Source organism: Phycodurus eques, chromosome 19, assembly GCF_024500275.1.
Source record: "Phycodurus eques isolate BA_2022a chromosome 19, UOR_Pequ_1.1, whole genome shotgun sequence".
NCBI lineage: Eukaryota > Metazoa > Chordata > Actinopteri > Syngnathiformes > Syngnathidae > Phycodurus > Phycodurus eques.
The window spans coordinates 1385619-1410395 of NC_084543.1; the positions used below are offsets into that span (position 1 = coordinate 1385619).

The 24777-nt window shown below is 42.3% G+C and overlaps 2 protein-coding genes across 6 annotated transcripts in view; both read left to right on the forward strand.

Annotated features, from left to right (window-relative positions):
- Positions 1–392: 392 nt before the first annotated feature.
- On the forward strand, positions 393–9798 carry LOC133417595 (annexin A4-like). The gene is made up of 15 exons (XM_061705431.1): positions 393–599; positions 1837–2233; positions 2305–2342; positions 3208–3333; positions 3420–3507; positions 3916–4010; positions 4123–4236; positions 4525–4615; positions 5244–5323; positions 6248–6304; positions 6399–6492; positions 6925–7020; positions 7827–7885; positions 8022–8144; positions 8867–9798. Exons 2-15 carry the CDS (start codon positions 1846–1848, stop codon positions 8924–8926), a joined length of 1509 nt encoding a protein of 502 aa, XP_061561415.1. The 5' UTR covers positions 393–599; positions 1837–1845; the 3' UTR covers positions 8927–9798.
- Positions 9799–13351: 3553 nt separating this feature from the next.
- The window catches only part of LOC133417561 (disks large homolog 5-like), a 31526-nt gene continuing 20100 nt past the window's right edge, over positions 13352–24777 (forward strand). For 2 of the 5 annotated variants that reach the window (XM_061705344.1, XM_061705345.1), the window contains exons 1-5: positions 13352–13659; positions 18477–18545; positions 19699–19867; positions 20423–20566; positions 23981–24164. In XM_061705344.1, coding sequence (XP_061561328.1) covers positions 13356–13659; positions 18477–18545; positions 19699–19867; positions 20423–20566; positions 23981–24164 — 870 coding nt within the window. In that variant the 5' untranslated portion in view covers positions 13352–13355. Of the gene's footprint in view, positions 13725–16692; positions 16768–18476; positions 18546–19698; positions 19868–20422; positions 20567–23980; positions 24165–24777 lie in introns of those variants that run through there. The other 3 variants (XM_061705347.1, XM_061705346.1, XM_061705348.1) reach the window with 3 other exon arrangements.

Here is a 24777-nt window from a genome sequence, read left to right on the forward strand (position 1 = left end):
ATGTCAGAGTAATGTAACCATTTCAATTACTTTCTCAAAGTTATATAATTATTGACATTTCATGATTTTTTTTTTAAAAATTTTGAACGAATGTGTCAACAGGCAACAGGATCTTTTTTTTTAAAAACGCCGATGTGTGTCAGAAAGCCAAATAATCGGTGCCGATAATCGTTCTGTCCCTAATCTTGACAGCCTGATGGATGAAACTCTGGTACCTCATCCCTGAAGAGGGAGAAGTGAGGGGTGGGCGCTGTCACCAGGGATGGCTGATGCAGTACTTCAGGAGTTCTCTTCTTTTTTTTTTTTTTTAATCAACACAAGAATCACTACTACTTCTTACTTTTTGCCACTTCTGCTTCTTGGTCACAAACGAGCATATTGTCCAGCCCATAATTGTTGGCACAGCTGTTGCATTCTCCGCATTTTGAGTGTGCTTGGCAACACAACAACAACAAGAAGTGAAAACCGAGAAGCTGGTCGGCAGCAGCAAAGCGCAAAGTGCAAAACGTCGTTGCGCTCCAAGGACACACCCTTGTCGACCCTCTTCTTCCTCTTCTCCTTCTTCTTCTTCTTCTTCCTGGAGCGCACAGCAGCCGCACGTAAGTCAAGCTCGTCCACCTCTCATTTGAAGCACATTTGTGGTGCTGTTGTTTTGCAACGACAAAGGCGTTCGTTATTGAGTGTTAGTGCTGTTGTTGAATCCCCCCACTGACTTGCCCATAGAGTGTAACATGAACATCGGTTCATTTCCGCCCGGACAACAAGAGCAACTGGAAACTTAGCATAATAGCATCGCGACCAAACGAGCGGATCTCACTTTTGAGTCGTTTTAGTGCAATTTTCTTTTGCGCTATTTTGCTTTGAACTAATCGGCGAGCTAGCTCACGAGCTAATAATAGCGGATGCTAAAAGGCAGCTAACTCCCTCGAGGGCTGGGTGGGGGGAAATTATATAACGTGAAATGACATCAGGCGAATACGTGGTCCCATCAAATATTTGAAAATGAACTTTCCGTCATTGGACCGTCGTCGCGGAGCCGAGCTGCTGCCCAGTTCCCAAATCTCAGGCCGTGTTGTGTTGTGTTGTGTTGTGATGAGATGCTAACCTTCCCGTGACCTTTCGAAAATCGGGAAGTAAAAACACGTTCACCATCATCTTCTTTCACTTAATATTATACATGTATTTTTGGGCGTGTTCACTATTACTTGGTTTTAATTTCTAAACTAATAGTTTGGGGCTCCCTTGTGCTTCCCTTTAGTGTCGTGTTTGTGAACATTCGGTGCTTTGAAGCTTCAGAAACCGGAAACGGATGACCATCAAATGTCTCATGAATGTTTTTGTTGTTTTTTCTCAACGTACGCTTTCACTAGCAAGGAACATAATTCGATAGTTCAAATGTGTAATGAATGAAAACATCGCTTAGGTTACAATAAAAATGTCATTTATTTAACGCCACCTTTCAAAGCACGCAAGGACACTGTACAATCAAACAGTTGGGTAAAAACAAATCAACACAATAAGAGACTAGGCGTAATTGGACGTGAAAATACTGGCGCGAGTATTAGTCGGTCAGTAGCAACAGTTGTGGTAGGTCAACAGCAAGCTCTTGTGAAACAGAAATTTAGGCTGCTCTGTAAATATTCAGTCTTTTGTTAGCCTAACCGTAACTGTAACTAACAATGGTCAATTCTGTAGCCGACCACATTTATTTATGGCTGCCGTGTTAAAACAAATGAACATGCAAGGTTTTCCGGAACCAAAATGTCCCACTGAGCAAGTACCTGTTTGGATGAGATTTGAAGAAGTAGCTATGACCGAACTTCCCGTCACCCTCAGCTTGTGGAGATGAGCTACCCAGGTTATCCTCCTCAGTCGGGTGGCTACCCACCGCAAGCGGGCGGATACCCACCCCAAGGGGGAGGCTACCCCCAGGCCGGCGGCTACCCACCACAGGCGGGAGGGGGTTATCCGCCCCAGGCCGGCGGCTACCCGCCCCAGGCCGGCGGTTACCCTCCTGCGGGTGGTGGCTACCCACCGTCAGCGGGGGGTTACCCGCCGCAGGGTGGCGGCTACCCTGCCCCGGCCGGAGGATACCAACAGCCTCAGGCCGGAGGATACCAACAGCCTCAGGCCGGAGGATACCAACAGCCTCAGGCCGGCGGATACCAACAGCCTCAGGCCGGCGGATACCAACAGCCTCAGGCAGGAGGCTTTCCGTCCATGCCTCCAGGAGGTAAGATCTGAAGTCGTTCATTTGGACGGCGTCGTCAAGCAAAATGGATGAAACGTAAGCGTTTTTCACAGGTGGCGGCTGGGGAGCGGCACCAGGAGGCTACGGCGCGGTATGTGCAATCTTTTCTGAATTATACAGAAACTATATTCAAAGTTTTATTTTATGCAGTTTTACACCTCCTGCACTCATTTTAACAGATACATGTATTAAAACACACATTTAAAACTTTGGAAATGTATTTGAAGACTAAAAACTCTAGTGTTGGCATAAAGTGTGTGTGTGTGTGTGTGTGTGTGTGTGTGTGTGTGTGTGTGTCTGGGCCTCGCAAGAAACAGTTTCCCAAATAAGAGGCAAATTGTGCTTGCTTTAAGCGGTTTCTATGTCACTCTCGGTTGAATTTTACTGTACAACTGACAGACTGACTCAACAACAACAAAATCAAACCTTTTTAAACACCAAAATGTTCATTTAACAGAAGTCAGCTAGCGTAATGCTAACGTATTATACAAAATGCCGTAACGGAAATGAGCTCAGATATTATAGTTCTAAAAACAGGAGTCACCAACCTTTTTAAAACTGAGAGCTACTTCTTGATTACTGATTTGTACAAGTTTGATGCACAGAAATAACACATTTACTCAAAATATTTGGGCGTGAATCATCACATCGTTGTTGCGCTCGCTAGCTTGTCTCCACAACTATTTCTGGAGCCTAGTTGCGGGCCTTCTTTTCCTCTTCTTCTTGCTCTCAATTCCGCTGCATCTCTTCCAGTACACGTCATTACTGCCCAGCATGTTTTGGGACAACGCGGTACTACGCTTCAGCCGCACAACTCTAAATTCAGACTTGGTTGTACGCTGTCAAAAATCCCCCAAAACGACAGCTTCAAAATTCGCAATGTAGCAGGAGTTCAATCGTGTATAACATCATCCATAATATTGCATTCAGCATTTACAACGGTCATCTGCTTTCAGCCAGGGGGGGCTCCACAGGGATACCCTGGGGGGGCAGCACCGGGCCAGCAACCCATGCCCAGCTACCCCAGCGGAGGCGGATATGGAAGCGGCGGTCCAGCCAATCCTCAGGCACCCGCCATACCGGTAACGTGACTGATGCACTCCTTTTTCTTTCCCCACAAGGCAAAATGCACTTAAAGTTGTAGCTTTTGGTCTGTTTGAATACATAGACGGGCTACAGGGGCTCTATTAAGGACTTCCCTGGAGCCGATCCACTGAGGGATGTGGAAGTTCTTCGGAAGGCCATGAAGGGTTTCGGTGAGTCACTTCATTTGGCTTCCACACGGAACATATGAAGAGACGGCACGTGTCACCGCCTCGCACTCTCGGTACTCGTCATCACCGGAAACAAAGCCCGGTCTCTGGCTCACGGACGTTGTGGCTAGCGATATGAACGATAATAATGCCATTTATATCGTAGAATAATTCAGACTATATAAACTCTTACTGTCGCACTGTCTGCGTCTTTTATATAGGCTTCATTAGGCTCCGGCAATGCGCTCAGGTGCCAACTTCAAAATCAAATTCTAAAATTGCATTGACATCTTAAGCTTTTATTTGGAAGTTGGCCCTCTCCTTTTATATATATATATATATATATATATATATATATATATATACACACACACACACACGCACACCTTGACGATGGAATGTTTTACACAGGCACGGACGAAAATGCAATCATTGAACTTCTGGGAAGCCGAACCAACAAGCAGAGAGTTCCCATGGTGGCAGCCTACAAAACAACTTATGGAAAGGTGGCTTGTTTGCTGACTCTTGTTTATGATCTGATGGACGCTAAGTTGACTGAGAATCTTGCTTGTTGTGACATCGCTCTCTGGTTTTATTTTCCGCGTTTCCCTCCCTCAGGATTTGTTCCACGATCTCAAGTCTGAGCTGACTGGAAACTTTGAGCATCTTGTTGTTTCCATGATGAAGAGACCGTCACATTTCGACGCGTCCGAACTCAGAGAGGCAATAAAGGTCGGCAGGATGCCAAATACTCTTCTTTTTATTAACCCCGAGGCCTTGTTGGATTTTTACTATTCTGTCCAGCTTGTTTGTAGCCATTTTCGGCCAGCAGAGGGAGCTCTCAAATTTTGGGGGAATTGAGTGAAATGAGTTTTTTCTTTGTGGTTCCAGGTTAAAGCTAATCATTTTAATCAGGGTATTCTAAGTTAATTTAAGCACTTAAGAGGCTAAAGTCGTATCTCAAGGCAGCACAGTAACCATTCTGAACATTCCACTGATAATCTTGCCTTTGCCTTTCAGGGCGCCGGGACAGATGAGGCTTGTCTGATCGAGATCCTCTCGTCTCGCTCCAACTCTGAGATTCGGGAAATAGTGGGGGTTTACAAAGCAGGTTAGTGATGATATTGAAACAACCTGAATATAGCGGTACTCGACTTATTTTTCTAAATTACGAGCCGTCGCCATTTTGTTGTTGTTGAGGTTGTTCTTTTGCTCTTTTGTTTTTCTGCTTTGTGTTACGAGGTTGCTTCAGACACTCCACCACTAGGTGGCAGCCAGCCACCATCAGTTCACATGATTATTTCGCAGTGAAAGCACAGATACAATTGTGTTTTGCGCTCGCAGTTTCCATTTTTGTGCAGATATTTATTCTGTATGCTGGTTTGGTTGTCTTTCTGTGAAAGACGAAGTGTCTGAATGGCATCATTAAAATATGCTCCAAAATTACTTGTCCAGCTAAAGGACTTGGGCTTCCTTTGTACAACAGGGGTCGTCCAGAAAGCAAATAAAATTTTAATCTGTACCTGGCATTGAATTTTCCGTAAGGCCCTCAGGTCGTATTTCGTATTCGTACCGCGTGGTGACGGAACAAATGAACCTCATGTGTCAAGGTGCTGCTGTGCTTTGAATATTTTGGGGAGTGTCACTCTGGCTGCGTGACTTTACAGCACGTTATCTGTCCATTTGCACTTGAACATACATTGACGCCAATTCCCTAAAATGCCACACTTTGTTTCCAGAGTACGGGAAAAGTCTGGAGGACGCCATCAACAGTGACACCTCCGGTCACTTCCGAAGACTCCTGGTTTCTCTCTGCCAGGTAGATAACCGCTCTGCATGCACCGTATTTCCTCAAATAGTGGCCTCCCCTCTGTTAGACGATGTGCCCCCCAAAAAAGTCTCCGGGTGCCAAAATTAATGCATTCCTTTTCCCATCGGGGGGGAAAAAAACAAAGCTACTTGTTTTTAGTGTAATTATCCTTAGCTATTGTTCACGCACGGATTTTGAATTTCAACGCATTGCTAACCAAAACAGCAGCACCGTCCGAAACAGAGTGACAAAATCACATATATGCGAGTCAGTCAAGTTTGAAGTCTTAACCTTCGAGTCCCAAGTTACTGCGGCAAAAGTCAAGCAAGTCAAGTCAAGCCCCCGCCAAATTTCAACAAAGTCCGGGCAAGTCATAAATCAAGTCTTACAATCTTGCGCAATCACAACATCAGTTATATTGTAGTGATAACATGTTTTTTCACTAATCATAATCTATGATTTATTTACACCGTGTACAAGTCAAAAGAACAACAACAGAGTATGAAGTTAAATTCATATATACTGTCGGGTTTCGCAGTGTACCGTTACTAAAACATACTACGATATTTGGCTGTCCAAATGTTACGATACCACTTTTATTTAGTAGCCGTATTTTTAAGAGTGGTTGTGTGCAGTTTGACAGATAGCGAACAATTCCTCAAATATGAGGTAAAACATGCTTGTTTCAAGCTGTAAAAAAAAAAAACAAGAAAATATTTAAAGGAACAAACTTAATTTACACACAACAACGTGGGTCGTGTTAACTCCGCACTCTGACTGAAATATAGAAATACTAATGCATAGTATATTTAAACATGTAAAAAAAAAAAAAGAGAGACTATACTTCACAGCAGGTATAGACTGTACATACTTTCTAACTGGACATGAAAAGAATCAAAGAGCTTCCTGAAGTGAACTGTTTGATTGCTTCAGGGCAACCGTGACGAAAGGGACAACGTCGACATATCGCTTGCCAAACAGGACGCTCAGGTAGCACCCCGCAATCATCTTGTTTTGCCACCTTCAAGAGTAAACGTCTTCCCGCCACTTTCTGTTTGAACGTTTGCGCGCGTCCCCACGACAGAAACTCTACGCCGCCGGGGAGAATAAAGTGGGCACAGACGAATCCCAGTTCAACGCCATCCTGTGCGCCCGCAGCAAGCCTCATCTGCAGGCTGGTGGGTACCACTATGTGTTGTCCTACTTTCATTTTGCCCCTCAAAAGTCTGTTCTAGGCCTGAAGCAAATCATTTGACACGGTCCACATTTTGTTTTCTTTCAGCCTTATGTCAAAAGAAGTTAAATTCATTGATTCAATAGAATTCTTTTTTTCCCCCTCAAAATTCTGAGTCGCTAACAGTGAAGACTTTCAGGATGCACTGAGTCCAAAGTATTCGCAGCGCTTCACTTTTTCCACATTTTATGTTATTATTATTATTTTTAAAATTATTTTCATCGCAGGCCAGATTGTAGTTATGACAGTGACAATTTGATGAATGTATAATAACCTCATTATGTTGTTAAAAAAACCTCCAAAAGTATTTTTCACAGTTTTGAGGGCGTGGGGTTCCATTTAGAAATAAACCTCCAACATCCGATTATTCTTGTAGTCTTCCAGGAGTACCAGCAGATGTGCGGTCGAGACGTCGAGAAGAGCATCTGCAGAGAAATGTCGGGCAACGTGGAGTCTGGCATGGTGGCGGTGGGTAAGTGCACCGTGACCTTAACCGCGCTAGAAATACAACTAAAATAAAGTCAAAACTACTCACCCTTTAACAGACAGGAAACCCAAAAAATTGCTTCGCTCGTTTTTCATGCTGGCTATTACCCAGTAGGTTAACTCTTGAGTGCCCTTGCTTTTTTTGTTTTGTTTTTGTCACTGCTAGTAGTTAAGTGTAAAGTTGAACATTATCACACATAATATTAACATAGTCATAATAAGTAGGGCCTGACCAATTATTTGGCGATATTACCACTTTTCAAATCGGCAAAATAGGGTACATTTTTGCAAGTCATTTTTTCTTTCTTTAACATTAACACATTACAAAATCAGACAAAGATAACATTCAAACAAACAAAAAAAGGGCAAAAAATCAGCAGATTTTTCTGCCTGTTGTAAAATTAAACAAATAGTTAAGGGCAAAGGATTGTAAAATAGTTATGTTCCACCTTTAATTCTCATCTTTATTTATTGTCCCTTAGCGTTAAGGGACTAAAAAGTAGTTTGATTAATGATATATATTTATTAAACTAATCGGCCGATTAATGGGTTATGGGAATTTTATTCTGCCTTAATTGGAAAAAAGCCTCTGCGATTGGCTGGCGACCAGTTCAGGGTGTACCCCGCCTCTCGCCCGAAGATAGCTGGGATAGGCTCCTGCACGCCCGCGACCCGCGTGATGTGAAGCGGAACGGAAGATGAATGAATGAATGGATGAATGGAAAAAGCCTCGGCCTCAGAAATTCGTCGTAAGTACGGTAAACATGATGAATATGTGTGTTCCTTCCCTAGTGAAATGCATCAAGAATACCCCCGCCTACTTTGCCGAGCGACTGCACAAGGCCATGCAGGTGCAGCCCTCTTTTCATTTGCCTCATGATGTCATTGCCTCACTTTTTTCCAGAAAACAAGGGGGGAAAAAAAACAGAACAAATTAAACAAACTGGAAGAGTCCAGTTGACTCCATTTAAATGTTGCGCTTCTCAGGGTGCCGGGACCAAGGACAGGACCCTGGTCCGGATCATGGTGTCCCGCTCCGAGATCGACATGCTGGACATCAGGCAGGCGTACGTGAGGACCTACGGGAAGTCGCTGTACACGCACATCTCCGTAAGTGCCGTCGTCACACTCGCGAGTTGCCTCCCGGTTTCACCTCGACTTAAATGGCGCCAATCATTAACGCGCACACAGAACGCTTTGCAGATGGCAGCAAAAAAGGCTAATGAAGCTCCTCCCCTCACTTCAACATGCCAAGATGTCCCAAGAAATGTATAATTTGCCACCTCGGCACAATCCGCGCTTTACACTCTCCCTGCGGATGCTGCCCACCTCGTCGCCATAGCAACGAAAGCCGTCCTCTTGCAGGGTGAGCGGTGGCTCATTTGCATGAGACAGGACCACCCCCTCAAAACAGGATCATTTCTGCGCAATAACATCTTTAATTACTTCACAACAGAGAAATTTAAGTGTGACAAAATATTAAAATAAATGTCACTAAATATCATTCGACTAAAATATAAAAATATAATAAGATGACTTAAATACTTTAATCCACTTAAATAATAATATATTTTATTGAAACCTACAGGGAAACTTCAGGTTTACAAAATAATAATGCATAAAAAGAAAGGAAAAAAAAAAAGAAACAATTAAATATTAATTTTAAATACAAATAAGAGAGTCATTCCTAACCCATTAATGTATTTTGATGGAAGCCCGTCACAGACGACCTCGGAGATTGTATGGGGTGTAAAAAAAAAAAAAAAAAAAAATCTGTCTTTTTTTAATGTGCGTTAACTTGCACGTGTGTGTGTGTGTTTGTTCGTTGTCAGGGCGACACCTCCGGCGACTACAAGAAGCTGTTGTTGAAGCTTTGCGGCGGTAACGACTAAAACGGACGTCGTATCACGAGGACGGGACACAATTGGCACTCGATACGACCTTGCAGCAAGTTGGTCCATATCCACGTCGTCTCTTATTTAGACGCGTTGTCATTATTTTTGCGTCTTTGTTGTAGCCATTGCTTGCCAAATAGCCTAGATTCTACATTTTAACGTTACCAAATCGAAGAAGTGCGTGCCTGGTAATTTCACATTGAATGAAATCACCATGCAGAAGAATGTCTAACACTGTGTGTCCATATATTAATCGATATGCTATTAAGTGGTTCATTGCAATTACAAAATTCTGTGAAAGTGAAGCGCTGTAAATACTTCAGAGCATCCGGAAAGTATTTACAGCGCTTTTTCCACATTTTATGTTACTTATTCTAAAATGGAATCACAATTCTACACACAGCACCATCATGTAAACCTGAAACAGTATTTTTTTTTTTAAACATTTTTTTGCGAATGTATGCGGAAAAAGAATGACATATATGTACAGTGGTACCTTGACTCAAAACATTTGTATCGCCAATACATTTCCTTTTATGATTTACGTGCGAAATATCTGCAATGTTAATGCCTGTGTACTAACCTGAAGTATACCCGTGCCTGCTAGCCTATGCAACGTAACCACCGCTTCATACGCTTCGCTTAGGTTACTCAAAAATGTCTTTTTTTTTCCTTGTCATTGCGAGCGAGTTCATCCAGTGGTCTTCTGCGTCGGTGCCACTAGATGGCCCTGTCAACACATTTTGCAACTGAATTCCTTTTTCCACTTGACAATCTTGTCATTTTAAAGCTTGACATGTTCAAAACATACAAACTAATACCACAGTTGTAATTTCAATTAAAGGAAAAAAAAAACACACGTTACATCATATCTGCTTGTCTTTTTTGTTTTCCTTTTCTCTTCTACAGAGCTTCCCAGGCTGCACGTTGTGCGTTTAAAGGTGCGATTAATGTGCCTTACATAAGCGATAGTGTGTGATGAAATGATTTAGGACAGCGAACGACGTCCTGCGGGCTATAAATAGCGTCCATATTGCGGACGCGTGGATGTCCACGGGCCGCAGGCCTCGGAGGGGCTGACAAATGGCTGAGCTCGGTGCTGCCGCACCTTTTCCCCTTCACTAGCGCTCATCCATTATCAAACGGGAGCAGATGCATAAATATTTGATCTTAATATTGAGGAGTTTTTTTTGGGTGATACCGCGCTCAAAATAGAGGATCTTGCTTTTAGAGAGAAAACAAAACCCTGATCCTGATTTCCAGACACGGATGGGGGGCTTGAATTATGAACTCTGCAAGCTGCACGCTCGTTTGTGCACAGGCAGCTCGCATTGTTGTTAGGGACACCGGCACTATCTCGGTCCGCTATCGATCGATGAAATAAACTGCAACTGATTCGAATTGAATTAGACTTGTGCATTTTCACCCAATGAATGCTAACTCAAGAGGGGCACATGACAGGGTTTTGTTACAGCACTGTGGAATGATACAACTGAAAATGTGAATACAATTTAAAAACAAAACAAAAGAGAAATAAAAGTTATCAGGTTGGGCGATTAGAATAAGGGATAACCTAATTTATTGAAGTAGTTTAATTATTTGTCTTAATCAAATGTGTAATACATTTACATTTTCATGTCAAATATTTTTACTATTTAATTTCAAATGTATATTTCAAATGTTTGTCTTTATTTGTACTTCATTTTATTTAACTTGTTAAATAATTTACTTTATTACTAAATTCTATTTAAATGTATGTCAGTTTATTTTTACATAATACATACTTTTTAATTTTATATTTTACTAAATCAGTTAAACGCATGTCAAGTTTAATTTAATGCATTTTATTTTCACTTAATTTAATTTCAATGTACATCATTATTTGACTAAAATCTCTTTAAATCTATATGTACATGTATTTTTTAATTTTTACTTGGTTTTATTTAAATATTGTATCTAATTTTATTTTACATTTTCCAAAATTCAATTTTAATATCTGTTTCAGGGCATTTGTCAAATGTTTAATTTTATTAGATTTATTTGTATTACATTTGTTTTGAACATTACCCATTTTTAATTCATCTTATTTGAGCTGTATTTCATTTATGTACATACTGTACACGCATAAGGATTTTCAGGGAATGAAGTTTACTATATTTAAACATAACAGTATAATGTAATCTCCATATTATAATCCAAAAGAATGACTAAATAGCCCTTGTGACTAGCTATCTATTGCTATGCTATGCTTTATGTTCCGGGTTGGGTTTGCTGTTCTATGGTTCTCGTCACCTCAATGTCTCCTGCGGTTCTTCTTGTCACAATTGACACAAAAAAAACAAAACCTGCCTGTCCTGTTTTTTTTTTTCCCTTTTAAAAAAAAATGTGCACTCTCTTTTAAAAACGGCGGTCCAGAATGACGACCCAACACGGCAACAGTGTGACATTTATGCGTGTCTATTTTTTTATTTTTATTTTTTTTAGTTAAAAAAAAACGTTTTTTTTTTTTTTTTTATGGGCCCGTAACACCCCTACGCGGGGAATTTACATTCCAAATTCTTGCCGAGAGCCACATGGCTTTTCTCTGCGGGAAAGTCTTACATAACCATTTCATTGTTTAAACATGGTCTGTGTGTGTGTGTTGTGTGTGCGCACGCGCTCCGATCTGTAATAACACAGCCTCTTGTGTTGAAGTAGATTTTCACGACATATCGAGATGATTTCACCAAGGATGAAATGCTCCCTATTGCATTTTCGTAAGGATTTGGGCCTCATGCAATGTAATGACAATCTCTCGTTGTTGTTGTTATGATATGAAGATCGTTGCACTCGTCTTGCGATCTCGCATTCGCGCAAAATTTCAGAGGCGACCGCATTCTCTAGTTGTTGTTGTTGTTGTGACTTTCGGCTTGTCCCATCAGGCGTCGCCACTGTCAGCGCGATTTGTTTGCTGTACTTTTTTTTCAGCTTACCGTTTATGCTAGCAATCATGCAAAATGGCATGGACGGGCTAATGAAACTAGCATTTATGCGGCGGTAGTTATAAACCTTTAAACGGCAGACATTTGAACACAAGCGCTGCAGCAACACATGCAGACAGCTAATATAACAATACTCACAGGCATATATTCTTTATCCTCAGCAAAAAAAAAAAAAACGACTGCTATTACTGTGTTTCTGTCTCATCACCCATCTATCTCTAGTATGGGGTCAAACTCAAGGCCCGGGGGCCAGATCTAGCCCGCCATATGATTTCATGTGGCCCGTGGCAGAAAATCATGTGCGTCCATGTTCTTCTGGACCGAAATGTCTAATTGTCACCACTTTTAATAATCTTGAAAATTGCAAGCATTTTAAAGTAGGACAGTTAGGAGTGACGCGGGCAAGGTGGATGTGTTTAGCATTTCGACTTCGGAGCATTTTCAACTGTTTCAACAAAAACAAAGCGGATGGACAAGAACTTGGACAAAATCTACGTGGGGAAAAAAATGTCAAAAACCGAATCATACGAAAACCGAGGTTCAACTGTATATGATGAGGCCGTTATACATTTCGATGGTTCCACAGTCAGAACGGCCCTCTGAGGGAAAACATAACTACAGTGACAAAAATGAGTTGGACACAATATCTGTCTGTCTGCAACTGTGCATCTATCTACTGCAGGGGTGTCCAACTCATTTTTCTGGCGGGTAGTTAAGGTTTCCATCGGAGGTCTGTTATGACTCTGAACACATATACACTACCTGCAAAAAATAATAATAAATAAATAAATAAATAAAAAAATATATATACATATATATAACAACAAATTGATTTTGCAACTGTGTGTTTCTATGCTTTGTTGACAATTACGTGTGGCGAGCCAGGTGTGTCCAACCGCGAGGCCCCGCCCCCTTTTAAACTCTTACCCCAAAAAAAAAAAAAAAAAAAAGAAATCCCGTGCTGGGAAACATGAGTGCTGCTGTTTCTTCTTCTTGTTGTTGTTGTTGTTGTTGTGCTTGTGTTGGGGCTCGCCGGGGCACGAGCCACGAAGCGCGTTCGAAGCGGACTCCTTTTTGGCCACTTTTCAGCATGTCCCAACCTCAACTCGAGTGCACTTCGCCAGCGGCTCGTCGCGCCGACCGAGCGGGGCTGTAAGGACGACTTTCCGCTGGGAGGGACGGAGAGGGAGGGAGAGAGAGAAAAGAAAAGGAAAGGGGGAAAAAAGTGTCGTCGTCTCGGCGCCGTCAACAAACATGGCTACTCGTCGTCTAGCACCGACCGAACCGGGTCGCCTCCCCGCCGCCGCCTCGTCCTCGTTCGTCGTCGTCTTCTCGCCTAAATAGCTTCGAAAGTCTCTCGCGGAAGGATTTGATTAGCCCGGCGGAGGAGGAGGAGGAGGAGGAGGAGGAGGTGGTGGTGGTGGTGGTGGTGGGTGGGGGGAGCCATGGATCCGCGGCACAGGGACTTTCTGGAGAAGTGTCACCACAACTTGGCCCAGTCCGTCACCGTCACCGACGCCGACCAGCTCGTGGAGGTTCTGTCCCGGGGAGGGACGCTGAGCCCGGCCGAGCGCCACGAGCTGGCCCGAGGCGGCGGCTGCGGCAGGGAGAAAGTGGAGCTCCTCGTCAAGATCCTGCTCCGCAAGGACCGGGACCACTTCGCCGACTTCTGCTCGGCCCTGGAGGAGACCAACCCTCACCTGCGCTCGGTCCTGCTCACCGGTACCGGGCCCGTGGAGCATTGCACCGGTAAGACGAAAACTTTCGCGACTACATGAAATCAACTTGTATTGGGCCGAGGCGCAAATTTTACAGTAAGTATATACAGTCAACTCTCACATATTCGTACATTTGCTTTTTTTTTTAAAAAACATTTTTTTTAATTTAAACTCTCTCGGTTACTTTTTTAAAAACGTATTTATTTAATGTTGGTGCTCTTTCAAAAAACAAAACTATCTTGTGGCATTTTAGGCCAAGGAACTATGTTGAAGTCAGTTGAAGATCTTCATTTCAACCAAAGTAGTCCTTTTGCCCTCTTGTGACTTAGTAGAAGTGCAGCAGTTAAGTGATTACTCAACAACTAACGGATTATCAAATTATTCAACAACTGTACTGATAATGCAGTTAGAAACCTTGTTTAACTTTACATTCTTCAAATCCTCTGAATTTCTGCCTGCCAACAGTAAATATTCTGATTTCCTTAGTCCACAATGAAAGCAGACTGATTATCTTTGTGTTGAACCCAAATAAGACATTTGCAAACATCTGCTTTCACTTTGTAAAACAATGATCAGCAATTTTGACTCTTTTCCAGAATGTTTTGGAGCAAACCAGAAACTGAAACACTATTTATGTTTGTGCATTTTCTGCACTGTCAATTTGAAATAATTTTCTGTTTTTGAATGAAGGGATGGAAATGAAAAATGTTTTTTTTTTTTTAAATCGGATTAATCGATCAATTGAAAAAAGATCAATCGAGTAATCAATTATTGAATTAATCGGCAGTTGCAGCGTTGCATATTCGTGGTTTGGCATTTGTAAATTTGCAGATTTTTCATTTTTTTTAAACGATTGTCCATTATTTGCTGAAAACTCACCATCTTCTAACTAATATCACCATCCTGGTACTAAGGGGATGTTTCAAAGTGAGTTGAGGAGCTTCATTTAGACCGCTCTGCCTGTCACTATACTTGGCTGGCATAGATGGACGAACGGATATGGCTGTCATTGGGCCAAATTTGGACAGAGAAGGTTTCGCCCGGACGCCCGCGATATATTATTTCCAGTAAATTTTCTGCCCGTCCGTCCATATTCTACAGCGTTTATCCGGTTGAGGGTTCGCGTGGAGCAGGAGCCTCCGCCGGCTGACTTGGCGCAAAAGGGGGCCTTCGCCAGGGATCGGTTGCCAGTCAATCACAGGGCATAAATTTGACCTGACGCCACTGCCACTAAATGCCACTCACCCCCGCACCTGCCCCTCCCCACTCTCGGCATGTTTTAATGGAGCTAAAAGCCAATCTAACCATTAACTAAATCAATGTCGCCCGCAGTGCTTTGTATGGACGAAAGGTCAATGTGGCGTCACGCATACAAGACGACACCATTTCGTTTCGCTTGGCAAACGGTGTCACCCTTTTTTTAAAGGGTGGAAAAATTCCGGTAAACTTCCCTGGGAAGTTACGTTGGGGAATTGGGGCAATATTCCAAATTGTTTGCGGTGAGTTGGGTATACAAGCATAAAAATTGCGGTGTCACGTTTATGTTTCGCATGTTGTTCACTTACCGTCGTACCGAGTGCCAACTGAACTTCGACCTTAACACCAAAGTATATGCCAAAGTGATTTCCATAGCGATTTGAAAAATGTCATTTTTGTTGGGAAAATCTGGCTCCATTTCCATCGCTATTTGCATCGCCAGCTAGTTTTTTGACTCTCCGCTCTCGTGGCAGCGGGCCGGACGGCGACGTGTCAATTATGCATTTATTCTCCACGTGTTATTTCTCGGAGGACGGGCTCCGCGCCGCGAGCATCCCTGCCTTTTTACCATTTTGTTTCCGCTGCATTTCGCAGTCGGGCAGCGCGCGATGATACGTTAAAGAGCTCTTTTGTACGGCGTGCGAGGGGTGCAGCCCGCCGGTGCACAAAAGTGGGCAGAGTTGCCGTTGAGTACAGGGCGGACAGGTTCCTCCGGTGTGCGCGTGCAGAAAGAGGACACGCGTAGCGAACGAAGTGTGAAGCCACTTACCACCCACGATCTGTTTGCGTCACTAAAATCATTCATCACGCACATGTGTGCCCTGTGAGCCTTTAATTTGATCACACTATATATTATTTCTAGCAGCCTGGATGCAGGGCAAAGAGAGAGCGTCTTCTGTGAGTGCAGCGACGACGTGTAATAGCAGCACACGATGCCGGCCGGGCGCGCGCCGGGACGTGACTGTGCCGCGCGCGGCACGACACTCGTCGTTTGTTGGTAGGAAACCGTGCTAGCGCGGAATGCTTCCAGTCGGTGGCGGACGGCCGATCGTGGGCGCGAGGGTGCCGCCCGCCCGCTAACCACGTTCATCACATTGAATAGGAATGAATAAAATACAAATATTTCAAAAGATCTGTCTACAAAGGTGCATTGAGATATGAGTTTTTCAAGATGTGAACCGTCATTTGGATGATTATTTATGTATTTATTTATTTGTTATTACTTTTTATTTGCTTTGACTTTGAGTAACAATTGCTGTATGGTGGCCGTGAACCCGACAATATAACAACACTCACGGATATATATTCTTTATCCTCTGCATAAAATGACTTGTGCGGAGCCGATCGATGATGTCATTGATCGGATTGGCGAATTATGACATGAAAGCCGATCAGCATAAACTGCTAATTAGCGGCCGATACCGATCGCACCGACCAGTTCGGCATAAAGTCGACTCCGAGAACGGTCGTCTTCCGCTTTGCCGGAACTGCTCTCGGAGGCGAACCTAGATGAGATGCTGGAGTGTCAAAGGTCAGAAGCTAGCGCGCGCACGTGACTCGTACGGGCGAGCTGGCCACACGGTGAACCTTGCACGCCGACATGCTTTCAAACAGTCATGGGAAACTTTGGCGGGCACCAGAACAAAAGAGGGCTTGATCCATGGGATGTCGCGGTTCCTGAGGCACATCAATTTTGTTTTTAACCTCGCATCCATCACTCCTTGCCTGAGGGGGGGGGGGGAAAGAGGGGCAAGACACTATTGTGAATCAAAACTAATAGTCTGTTTCACTAGCAGGAGTTCGGACTCTTCTGGAGCCCTAAATGGAGAGATACTGGCGTCTATTCTTTCCGTATGACTGCAAATACAGTGGAACCTCTTAGGTTGGTAGTCCCAAGTTCAGAATTTCTTTGAATGTGGCGCACAGTTTGCACCACTCTGAACAAAAACCTCAGCGAAAAGCATGATGGCTAATGACTAGCATGAACATGACCAGAGCAGCATCGGTACTGCTCTGGAAACGTGGATTTGTCGTCAAAGGGTCAGTAGTGTTACTTCATTTACTTTTAACGTCTCCAGTTGGTTTCAAATACTGTTGCTCGTCCTTTAACTGGAGCACGTGAGAGGGAGCAGCATACAGTGGATCACCACGATTCGCAGGGAATAGGGTCTGGGCTGTACCACGAATAGTGAACATCCGCGTCCATTATAAATGCAGAGGGGACTTTTTGGTTTGTTTGCTTAATCCCCCAAATTTTTGAGTAAGAGGGGATAAGTGGCTAATGGGCATTTTTGGGTTGGTTCCTCTGAAAAAAGAAAAGAAAAGAAACTGTCCGAAAAGCCGTGAATAGTCTATGCATTCATCACATCTCTGTGATGTCTGTCATTACTGTCATTTTTTAAATTTGCTTTGGAGTCAGCCAGTCCTCCCTCAAACGTCTCCGCTTGGTTCCAAATGCTGTTGCTCATCTCTTAACTGGAGCACATAAGAGGGAGCATATATCGTCACTGTTTTGTTTTTAACTTGTTTAAAATTCTTATCTCATATTTGATTTGTATCTGTGTAAAGCACTTTGTTTCAGCTGAGGCTGTTTTGAAAGTGCTTTATGAATAAAGTAGATTTGATTATTTCTTTTTTTTAAATCTAGCTTTACGATAAAGCGGTTAACTTATTATTCGGAATGTTAGCTTGTACCGACAGGTTTATCCTGTCACAGGTAATAGACATTTGCGAGTAATTGATGGCCCCGCAAAAAGCTTTATACTGCACTGTCATTACTGTTGTCTAAATGAAACTACTCGGCTCACTTCAACCTACAGTCGTTCCTTGCCACAGGATTTGCTCAAAGCAACACTTTAATTTCTTGTTATTCAATGAAAAATGGATGTTAGGGTGAGGGTTTAATAAAAATTCATCAAACAGATGAGTTTCACTGTACATGCAACTTCTCCTAGTTTTTTTTCTTGTTTTTTTTTTTAACCCTTACTCCCGAAGAAGCCCAACAAGAAATGTTAAAATAGCATTCCCCCCATTATTTCCAATGCAAAAATCGTTCTAAACGGCGATTTGCATAGGCTCTTCAGCTTCCACTGTAATATCTTTATATGTGCTTTTGCCCAACTGTGACCAATTCAACAGTATTTTGCCTCTAGATTTCACCCACATTGATTTGTGTTCACACTTGACAATTCCCATCTGACAATAAGTACAGTGTTTGGCTTTTCCAGCTGACTGACTTTCTAGCCGTGTCTTGTGTTTATCCCCTACTGTCACTTGTGAGTCACACAGTGGGCTATAAAAGAAGGGGGCTTTCAGTGGGCTGCTGTGTGATCTTGTCACCGGAGATAAAAGGCCGCGGCCTCTTTGGGGCCCCGGCCAGTCGCTATTCAAGCTCCCGGGCCCGACCGATAATTAGCAACACTGCGCCGTCATCCGGATTCGGGGAAAGTCCCACCTTATTATTCTCCCAGCTGGCCTTTTTTTGTTGTTGTTTTTCTTTCCTTCTTTCTTCTGAATGTAACCCAAGACGTCCAGTTCGATGCTGGAAATGACCACCTGAGTGACTCGTGGTTTGTTTTTACCTCCTCGCAGGGTCCACCTACAGCGTCTTGTCCACCATGCCGTCAGACTCCGAGAGCAGCGGCTCTCTCGGCAGCGTGGGTGAGTTGCTGGTCTTCTGACGATCGTGCGCTACAGTTCAGTCCGCTATGCCACGGTACGGAAGGTTAGCCCCTCATCCAGCTTGTGTTTGTAACGTGAGGGGCAACAACAGCTGAGTCAGTGGCAAAAGGGTGGAAAATCTCTGCAATGTTTGCGGTAAATTTACATGGGAAGTTAGTTAAGCTGGGGTGGGAGCCGTTTCTGGGGGACTGCTGTTCGAATCCATCGTCAAACGAGGCCCGCCAAAGTATATTTAAGGTATAAATAGAAAAATGTAACATTTCAAATACGTAGAACATGTCAACATTAGCTACTGTATCGATCCAGTTATCGATACCAGTCAGCCGTTGGTGATTAACGAATCAGTTAGGATTTACTGTAAACTGTCAATAAATGTAATATATACTGTAGCTATTAGGCTTTGCACGATCAGGATTTTTGGGACCGATCAGCGAGTTGCAAAAAACGATAACCGATCGCTGATCCAATCGCATGATGGAGCAATGTGTCTATTTAAACGACCTGCTCATTTACTGTATATACTTGTGTACTTAATTGCTCCAAAAATTATATTTACAATCAATAATGTATCTTTGTGCCTCTTTATGTCAGTGAGACAGTGACAGTGACAGACAGAACAAAGGAATGGTCTTCTATTAGATGTTAGGAAGTACATAGTCATTAATGCATACCCTCCAATTGGGGCACCGCAACAGCGTGGTACCAAAAAGAGGGTACGGCGCAGTCACGTGGGTCCCGTACGTAAACACCAAGCACAGCACAGCGTAGCGAACGGCACGCTCGCGAACTCGGTGGAGTCCGGGGCCGCGTATTAGCCACTGGCCGTTGCCTGTTCAGACTGAGCACATGCTGCCGATTACACAGATGCGAGAAGGATTTAGTGACGCGACACGCGCACAGACTTGCTTCTTTCGGTCACCCCCCTGACTCGACTATGCCGACTGAAATAGAAACTGAGCTTTGCTTGCGGCCGTGAGTGCAGGAAGTTATGCCGGATTGTTGGCATGTGTCGAAGTTACAAATTACAGAGAATTACATGATGAGGTACAAAAAAAACCAAAACAAATAAACTTCCAAAAACGTCGGAAAATGGGTCGAGGTCTTTCACGTATGTCGTGGCTAAATCCGGCAGGCACGCCCACTCCGGCCTCCTCGCCACCGCTGGCCCACGTGGACGGTCACCGGGTGAACGAGAAGATGGAGACCGTCCTGTTGCAGCTCCGCCACGTGTCCCGGGAGCGCGACGAGCTACGCAAGCGGCTGGCGCTCTCCTCGCCCGGGAGTACCTTCGACGACTGCAGGTATGCGATCGGAGATTTTTTCGTACTTCTGGCTAGCAAAAGCTCAAACGTTTTCATTAGGGGTGTCCCGAATCCGATCTTTAAGATCGGAAATCTGTCCGATGTCAGCAAAAAAAATGAGTCTCTGGTCGGACTGGATCTCAAATCTCTGATTCGACTGTTCTTAGACGAGCAGTCCAGTCCGTGCGCCGCTCCAGCATTTATATCCTCAGAGCGCACGCGATCACGACAACAGCCTGCTGAGGTGCTAACGTAGTAGCAAGGAGGAAGAGTGAAGGTTACTTGCTTAAAGTTGTGTATTGACACTCCAGTTGGAAGTTCACTCTAAAACTAAACTCGGATACAATAATTACACAAAGCTGAGAGTGCCCGCATAAAAGAACGAGTGAACAAGTCTCATGTGACAGCGTGCTGTTTTGCACTACTTACTCGAAACTCGGTCAGACGAGGATCCCGTTAAAATTTAAATGCACATAGATGTTGGTGTCTTTTAAAAGTTGGGTGGTGTGTGTGTGTGTGTGTGTGTGTGTGTGTGTTTTTGGGGTTGCGGCACAGGCCCAACTCGAAAGCGGGTCACGACTACGAGCGGCTCAAGCTGCAGTGTATGAAGGCCATGGCCGAGCTGCAGTCCCTGCAGAACCAGCACAGCGGCACCCTCAAGAGGTGCGAGGAGGCCGTCAAGAAGGCCGACTTCTACCAGTGAGTGCCTGTCCTACCGCCGCCGCGACACGTCCGCATTTTCCAAATTATGGAGTAGTTGTCCAAATTGTTTTCCGCCATTATATTTTGACTTTATTCCCATAGAATTACAATTGTATTTCTTTTCATATTCTGACTTTATCCTCATAAAATTAACTTTTTTTTCTTGTCATGTTCCAATGTTATTCAAATAAAAACTATTTTGCGTTCGTGCGTGTCGTGCCGTGTTTTGCGTTGTGCGCCAAAAACTAGCGTCGTCGTCTTCTCCACGCTGGAGGGATCTGCGCATGCCCAAACCCTGGTGCATTATGGGAAACAGTCATGTTTTAAGCTTTTATATATATATATATATATATATATATATATAAAAGAATCCGATCTTTAAGATCGGAAATCTGTCCGATGTCAGCAAAAAAAAAAATTTTCAGACTTTATTCTCATAGAATTCCATCTTTATTTGTTGTAACAATTCAGCATTCACATTTCATAATATCCTATTAAAAACAGTTTTATTGTCATATTTGTGTTGAAGTAGGCCAACTGGACTACTTGGGCTTGGGAAGGTTTACATTTTTAAAGACGGCACTTTTGTGCTGCTCAGCCTGTGTGTGTGTGTGTGTGTGTGTGTGTGTTTCGTTTTATTTCATGTATTTATTTATTTTTTTAGATCCATATTCGCAGCAGATTGCACAGAGCAGATGTTTATTTGTGACGGTAATAGGGATGTACTCTTCATCGCCGTCCGCAAGCTGCCGAGTGCGTTAAGCCCCTAAAAAGCCTTTCCGTCAACTTCATTTCATCTTTGTGATAGTCCAAGAGCTCGTCTGCAACCCAGCGAATCCTTTTTTGTTTTTGTCAAGGCCGACATCACCGAGGCGGGAGAATTTGGAAGTAACGGCCATCTTGAAGAAGACACGCCAAATGCCCCTCTGTAATTAGCGTCGCGACGCAGATGCCACGGGCGCAGCATTTGTTGTCGCCTTGACGGATTGAAAAAAGAAAAAGCGAGCGTAGCGTCTCCTCCCGTGCAACATCTGGCCGCGGCATAAACACACAGATGTCAAGACGAGATTATTATTAAGATTATTGCCGTGCTTAAGCCGTTCACACTTCAGTCTCATTCAATTAGAACTTTCATAATTTGAACTAAAAATGGAAAACAATCAAGAAAGAAATCAGAAAACGGTTGAATCCACGGGTGCCGAACCGCAAACGTGGGAGTCCACTGTAAAAAAAAAGAATCCTATCAAGGCTTCGACTTTTTTTCCCTGCATTTCTATCTTTTCCCCTCATGATAGTGTGCCTTTATTCTCTTAGAATTAACAACTTTCGCCCACCCATACTTAAACTATTTTCATAAAATTCTAACTTTTTCTACGCAACACATTCCAACTTTAGTGTCATAAAATGAAAAAGACATTCTCATTATATATTGACTTTATTTTCAAAAAATTCAATACTTGTCTGCTTTAATATTCTGACTTCATTTTCTTAAAATTAATTTTTTTCTTGAAAATTGCAGCTTTGTTTGTGTAAAATTCCAACTTATTTATTTTGATATTCCAATCTTATTGTCATCATTTTTCTCATAAAGTTGAAAGTTTTTGTCGTAATATTCTGACTTTATTCTCTTAATTAAAAAAATATTTCCAGTAATATTAATAATATATCCAGTAATAACTTTGTTTCTATAAAATCATAACTTTGTTCTTGTACTATTCCAATGTTATTTTCTTAAATTTCATTTTTTCTTTTCACATTCTGACTTTTTTCCTCATAAAAATGTAAAACATTTTCTCATATTTTGACTTTTTCAAAAAATTCAAAACTTGTTTCCTGTAATATTGTGACATTATTCTCACAAAATTACAATTTTGCCTTGTAATTATTCTTTTTTTTCCTTGTAGTCATGATATTCAGATTTCCTTTTTCCTGTCACATTCCACTTTACTTTTTTTCCCTCATATTTGGACTTTTTCAAAACAACAAATCTGGAATATTCTAAGAGTTTGGTCAAATTACATTTTCTTCTCATAATATCGCTACTATATTTTGATAAAATTGGAACTTTCTCATAGTATTCCAATGTTATTCATATAAATGGACTTTTTCCTCATCACATTCCAACTTTTGATCCTAAAATCTCATCAAACGGGACATTTACAATCGACATAAAATTCCCAATTGATTTGTGATTATTGCCGTGCTTCCTAAGCCGCTCCTTTAACACATCTTCTGCTGCGCAGCCCAAGTTGCACTTTGAAGCGTCGTTGCATAAGACGATCTTTTGACTGTCAGCACAATTGAAATCCATGAATGTGAAAATGAGCTCGAACGCGAACATCTGGCCTTTTGACAGACTATATTTAGCCTGTGCAACTCCTGGGGGAAAAAAAAAACAATCTTCTCTCCGCTGCGAACCTTTTTCCTCTTCAAGCTGGTTTGGCGACTTGGTCTGCTTTTTTATTTTATTTTATTTTTTTATATAAACTCTGCCAAGTCTCAAGGAGGTTGTGAAATCGGCAAAGCACTTTCATTCAGATCTAGTTGTTAGCATGGGTCGACAGACATTTGTGCTCGGGAGCCACATGTGATGTCAAGTACAGTTGTGTTCATTTTAATAACATAATTCTCATTTATTTATTGTAACAAGTTAGCTCATTTTATTGATTACAAAATGTGGTTTCACAAAGTGCTTCAAATAGTTATGGTATCATTCACAATGAAATTATGATTAATTATACAATTCATTTAATAGATACAACATTGCTAAATGTATACGCAAATGCCTTTTTTTACTCATGTTTGTTTTTAGTCACAATGAAATAAATGTATAAATACATGTAAACGTTTCATACACTGTAAAGCTGGGTGTTATAATCCAATGTTGTTATATATCACTATCAATAAATCCCACTTTGCATTAATTGTACAAATATTAGTTCAACATGGTTAGAATATAATTACTACTTGAAGTCCCACCATAATGACGAATATTAGAAAGTTTTCATCAAAAACAAGGCGGAAGTTTGATTCCTAAAAAGTCAATTTTCACATTATGCAGTTTGGTCACTAGTGCTGCGCTTATTTATAAAAAATAAATAAAATAAAGGCACTTCAATAATGATTTAATCTAAATGTATTGCACATAAATATACCTGATTTTTTTATAACAATTGTCTAAAATATGATATGTAAATATGTTGTACTTAAAAGTTGCATAAAACCGAACTGTACTTAATAAATGTAAAAAAAACAAACAAAAAACCTGCCACATTATATGCACACTTTGAACATTTAATTCCGTGATTCTTTCACCTACCACTAGAGGGAGCTTGCGTAGCACACTTTTCGAACCGCTGTACGACATATTGTTTTTAAATCAATGAAATGTTTATGCGTGAATGTTGTCAGCACGCTGCACAGCCGCCTGGCTGGCGAGCACGGCCAGCTGAAGGACGAGCTGGAGGCGCTGAGGCTGGACAACGTGCGGCTGCTCCGCGAGCACGACCACGCCAAGCAGACCTGCGAGGAACTGCTCAGGCTGCGCGACCGCGACCAGCGGGAGGTGGCCGACATGCGCGCGCTGCACCAACAGGTACCCGGCCGGCGGACAAGTGCAAAAATTGGACTTCACACACACTGCCGCTAAATGGCGGCGGCCAACTTCATAACATCCGCCCACCATCGGTTCGCAGTGTTTCCAGAAAGATAGGATTGTAATAATCTGATTGTTAAATTATGCCCTAATTCTCATTTTTCTTCCTCAATATGTTGACTATTCTCAATTTTGTCTCATAATATAATGACTTTATTCTCATAAAATTGAAGCTTTTTTCCCAAAAATAGTTCTCATTAATACTAGAAACGTCTTTTCATAATCGTCCAACTTTATACTCCGAACTTTGCTTTCTTAATATTTCGACTCTTTCATGAAGTACTTAATTATCTCCTAATATTTTGGATTCACAAAAAACTTTTTTGTACTTTCAAATTTGTGATTTTTTTTTTTCCCCCCCCCTCCTAATTTCCAAATAGACGCTCACAAAATTAACTTTTTTCTTGTAACATTTCAGCTTTATTCTTATTGCTTTTTTTTTCTTGCACTTATTTCCCCCCCCCCTCTTAGTACCTTGACTTTATTCTTATAAAAGTTTTTTCTCATATTTAGACCTTTATTCTGATAACATTTAAACTTGTTTCACTTTTTT

Excerpts from the sequence above, each read along its gene's own strand:
- LOC133417595 (XM_061705431.1), top strand. The coding sequence starts at position 1,846 with ATGAGCTACCCAGGTTATCCTCCTCAGTCGGGTGGCTACCCACCGCAA. Across the intron at positions 2,234-2,304 it reads TCCGTCCATGCCTCCAGGAG|GTGGCGGCTGGGGAGCGGCA; the intron begins GTAAGATCTGAA and ends CGTTTTTCACAG. Across the intron at positions 6,493-6,924 it reads CAAGCCTCATCTGCAGGCTG|TCTTCCAGGAGTACCAGCAG; the intron begins GTGGGTACCACT and ends TTATTCTTGTAG.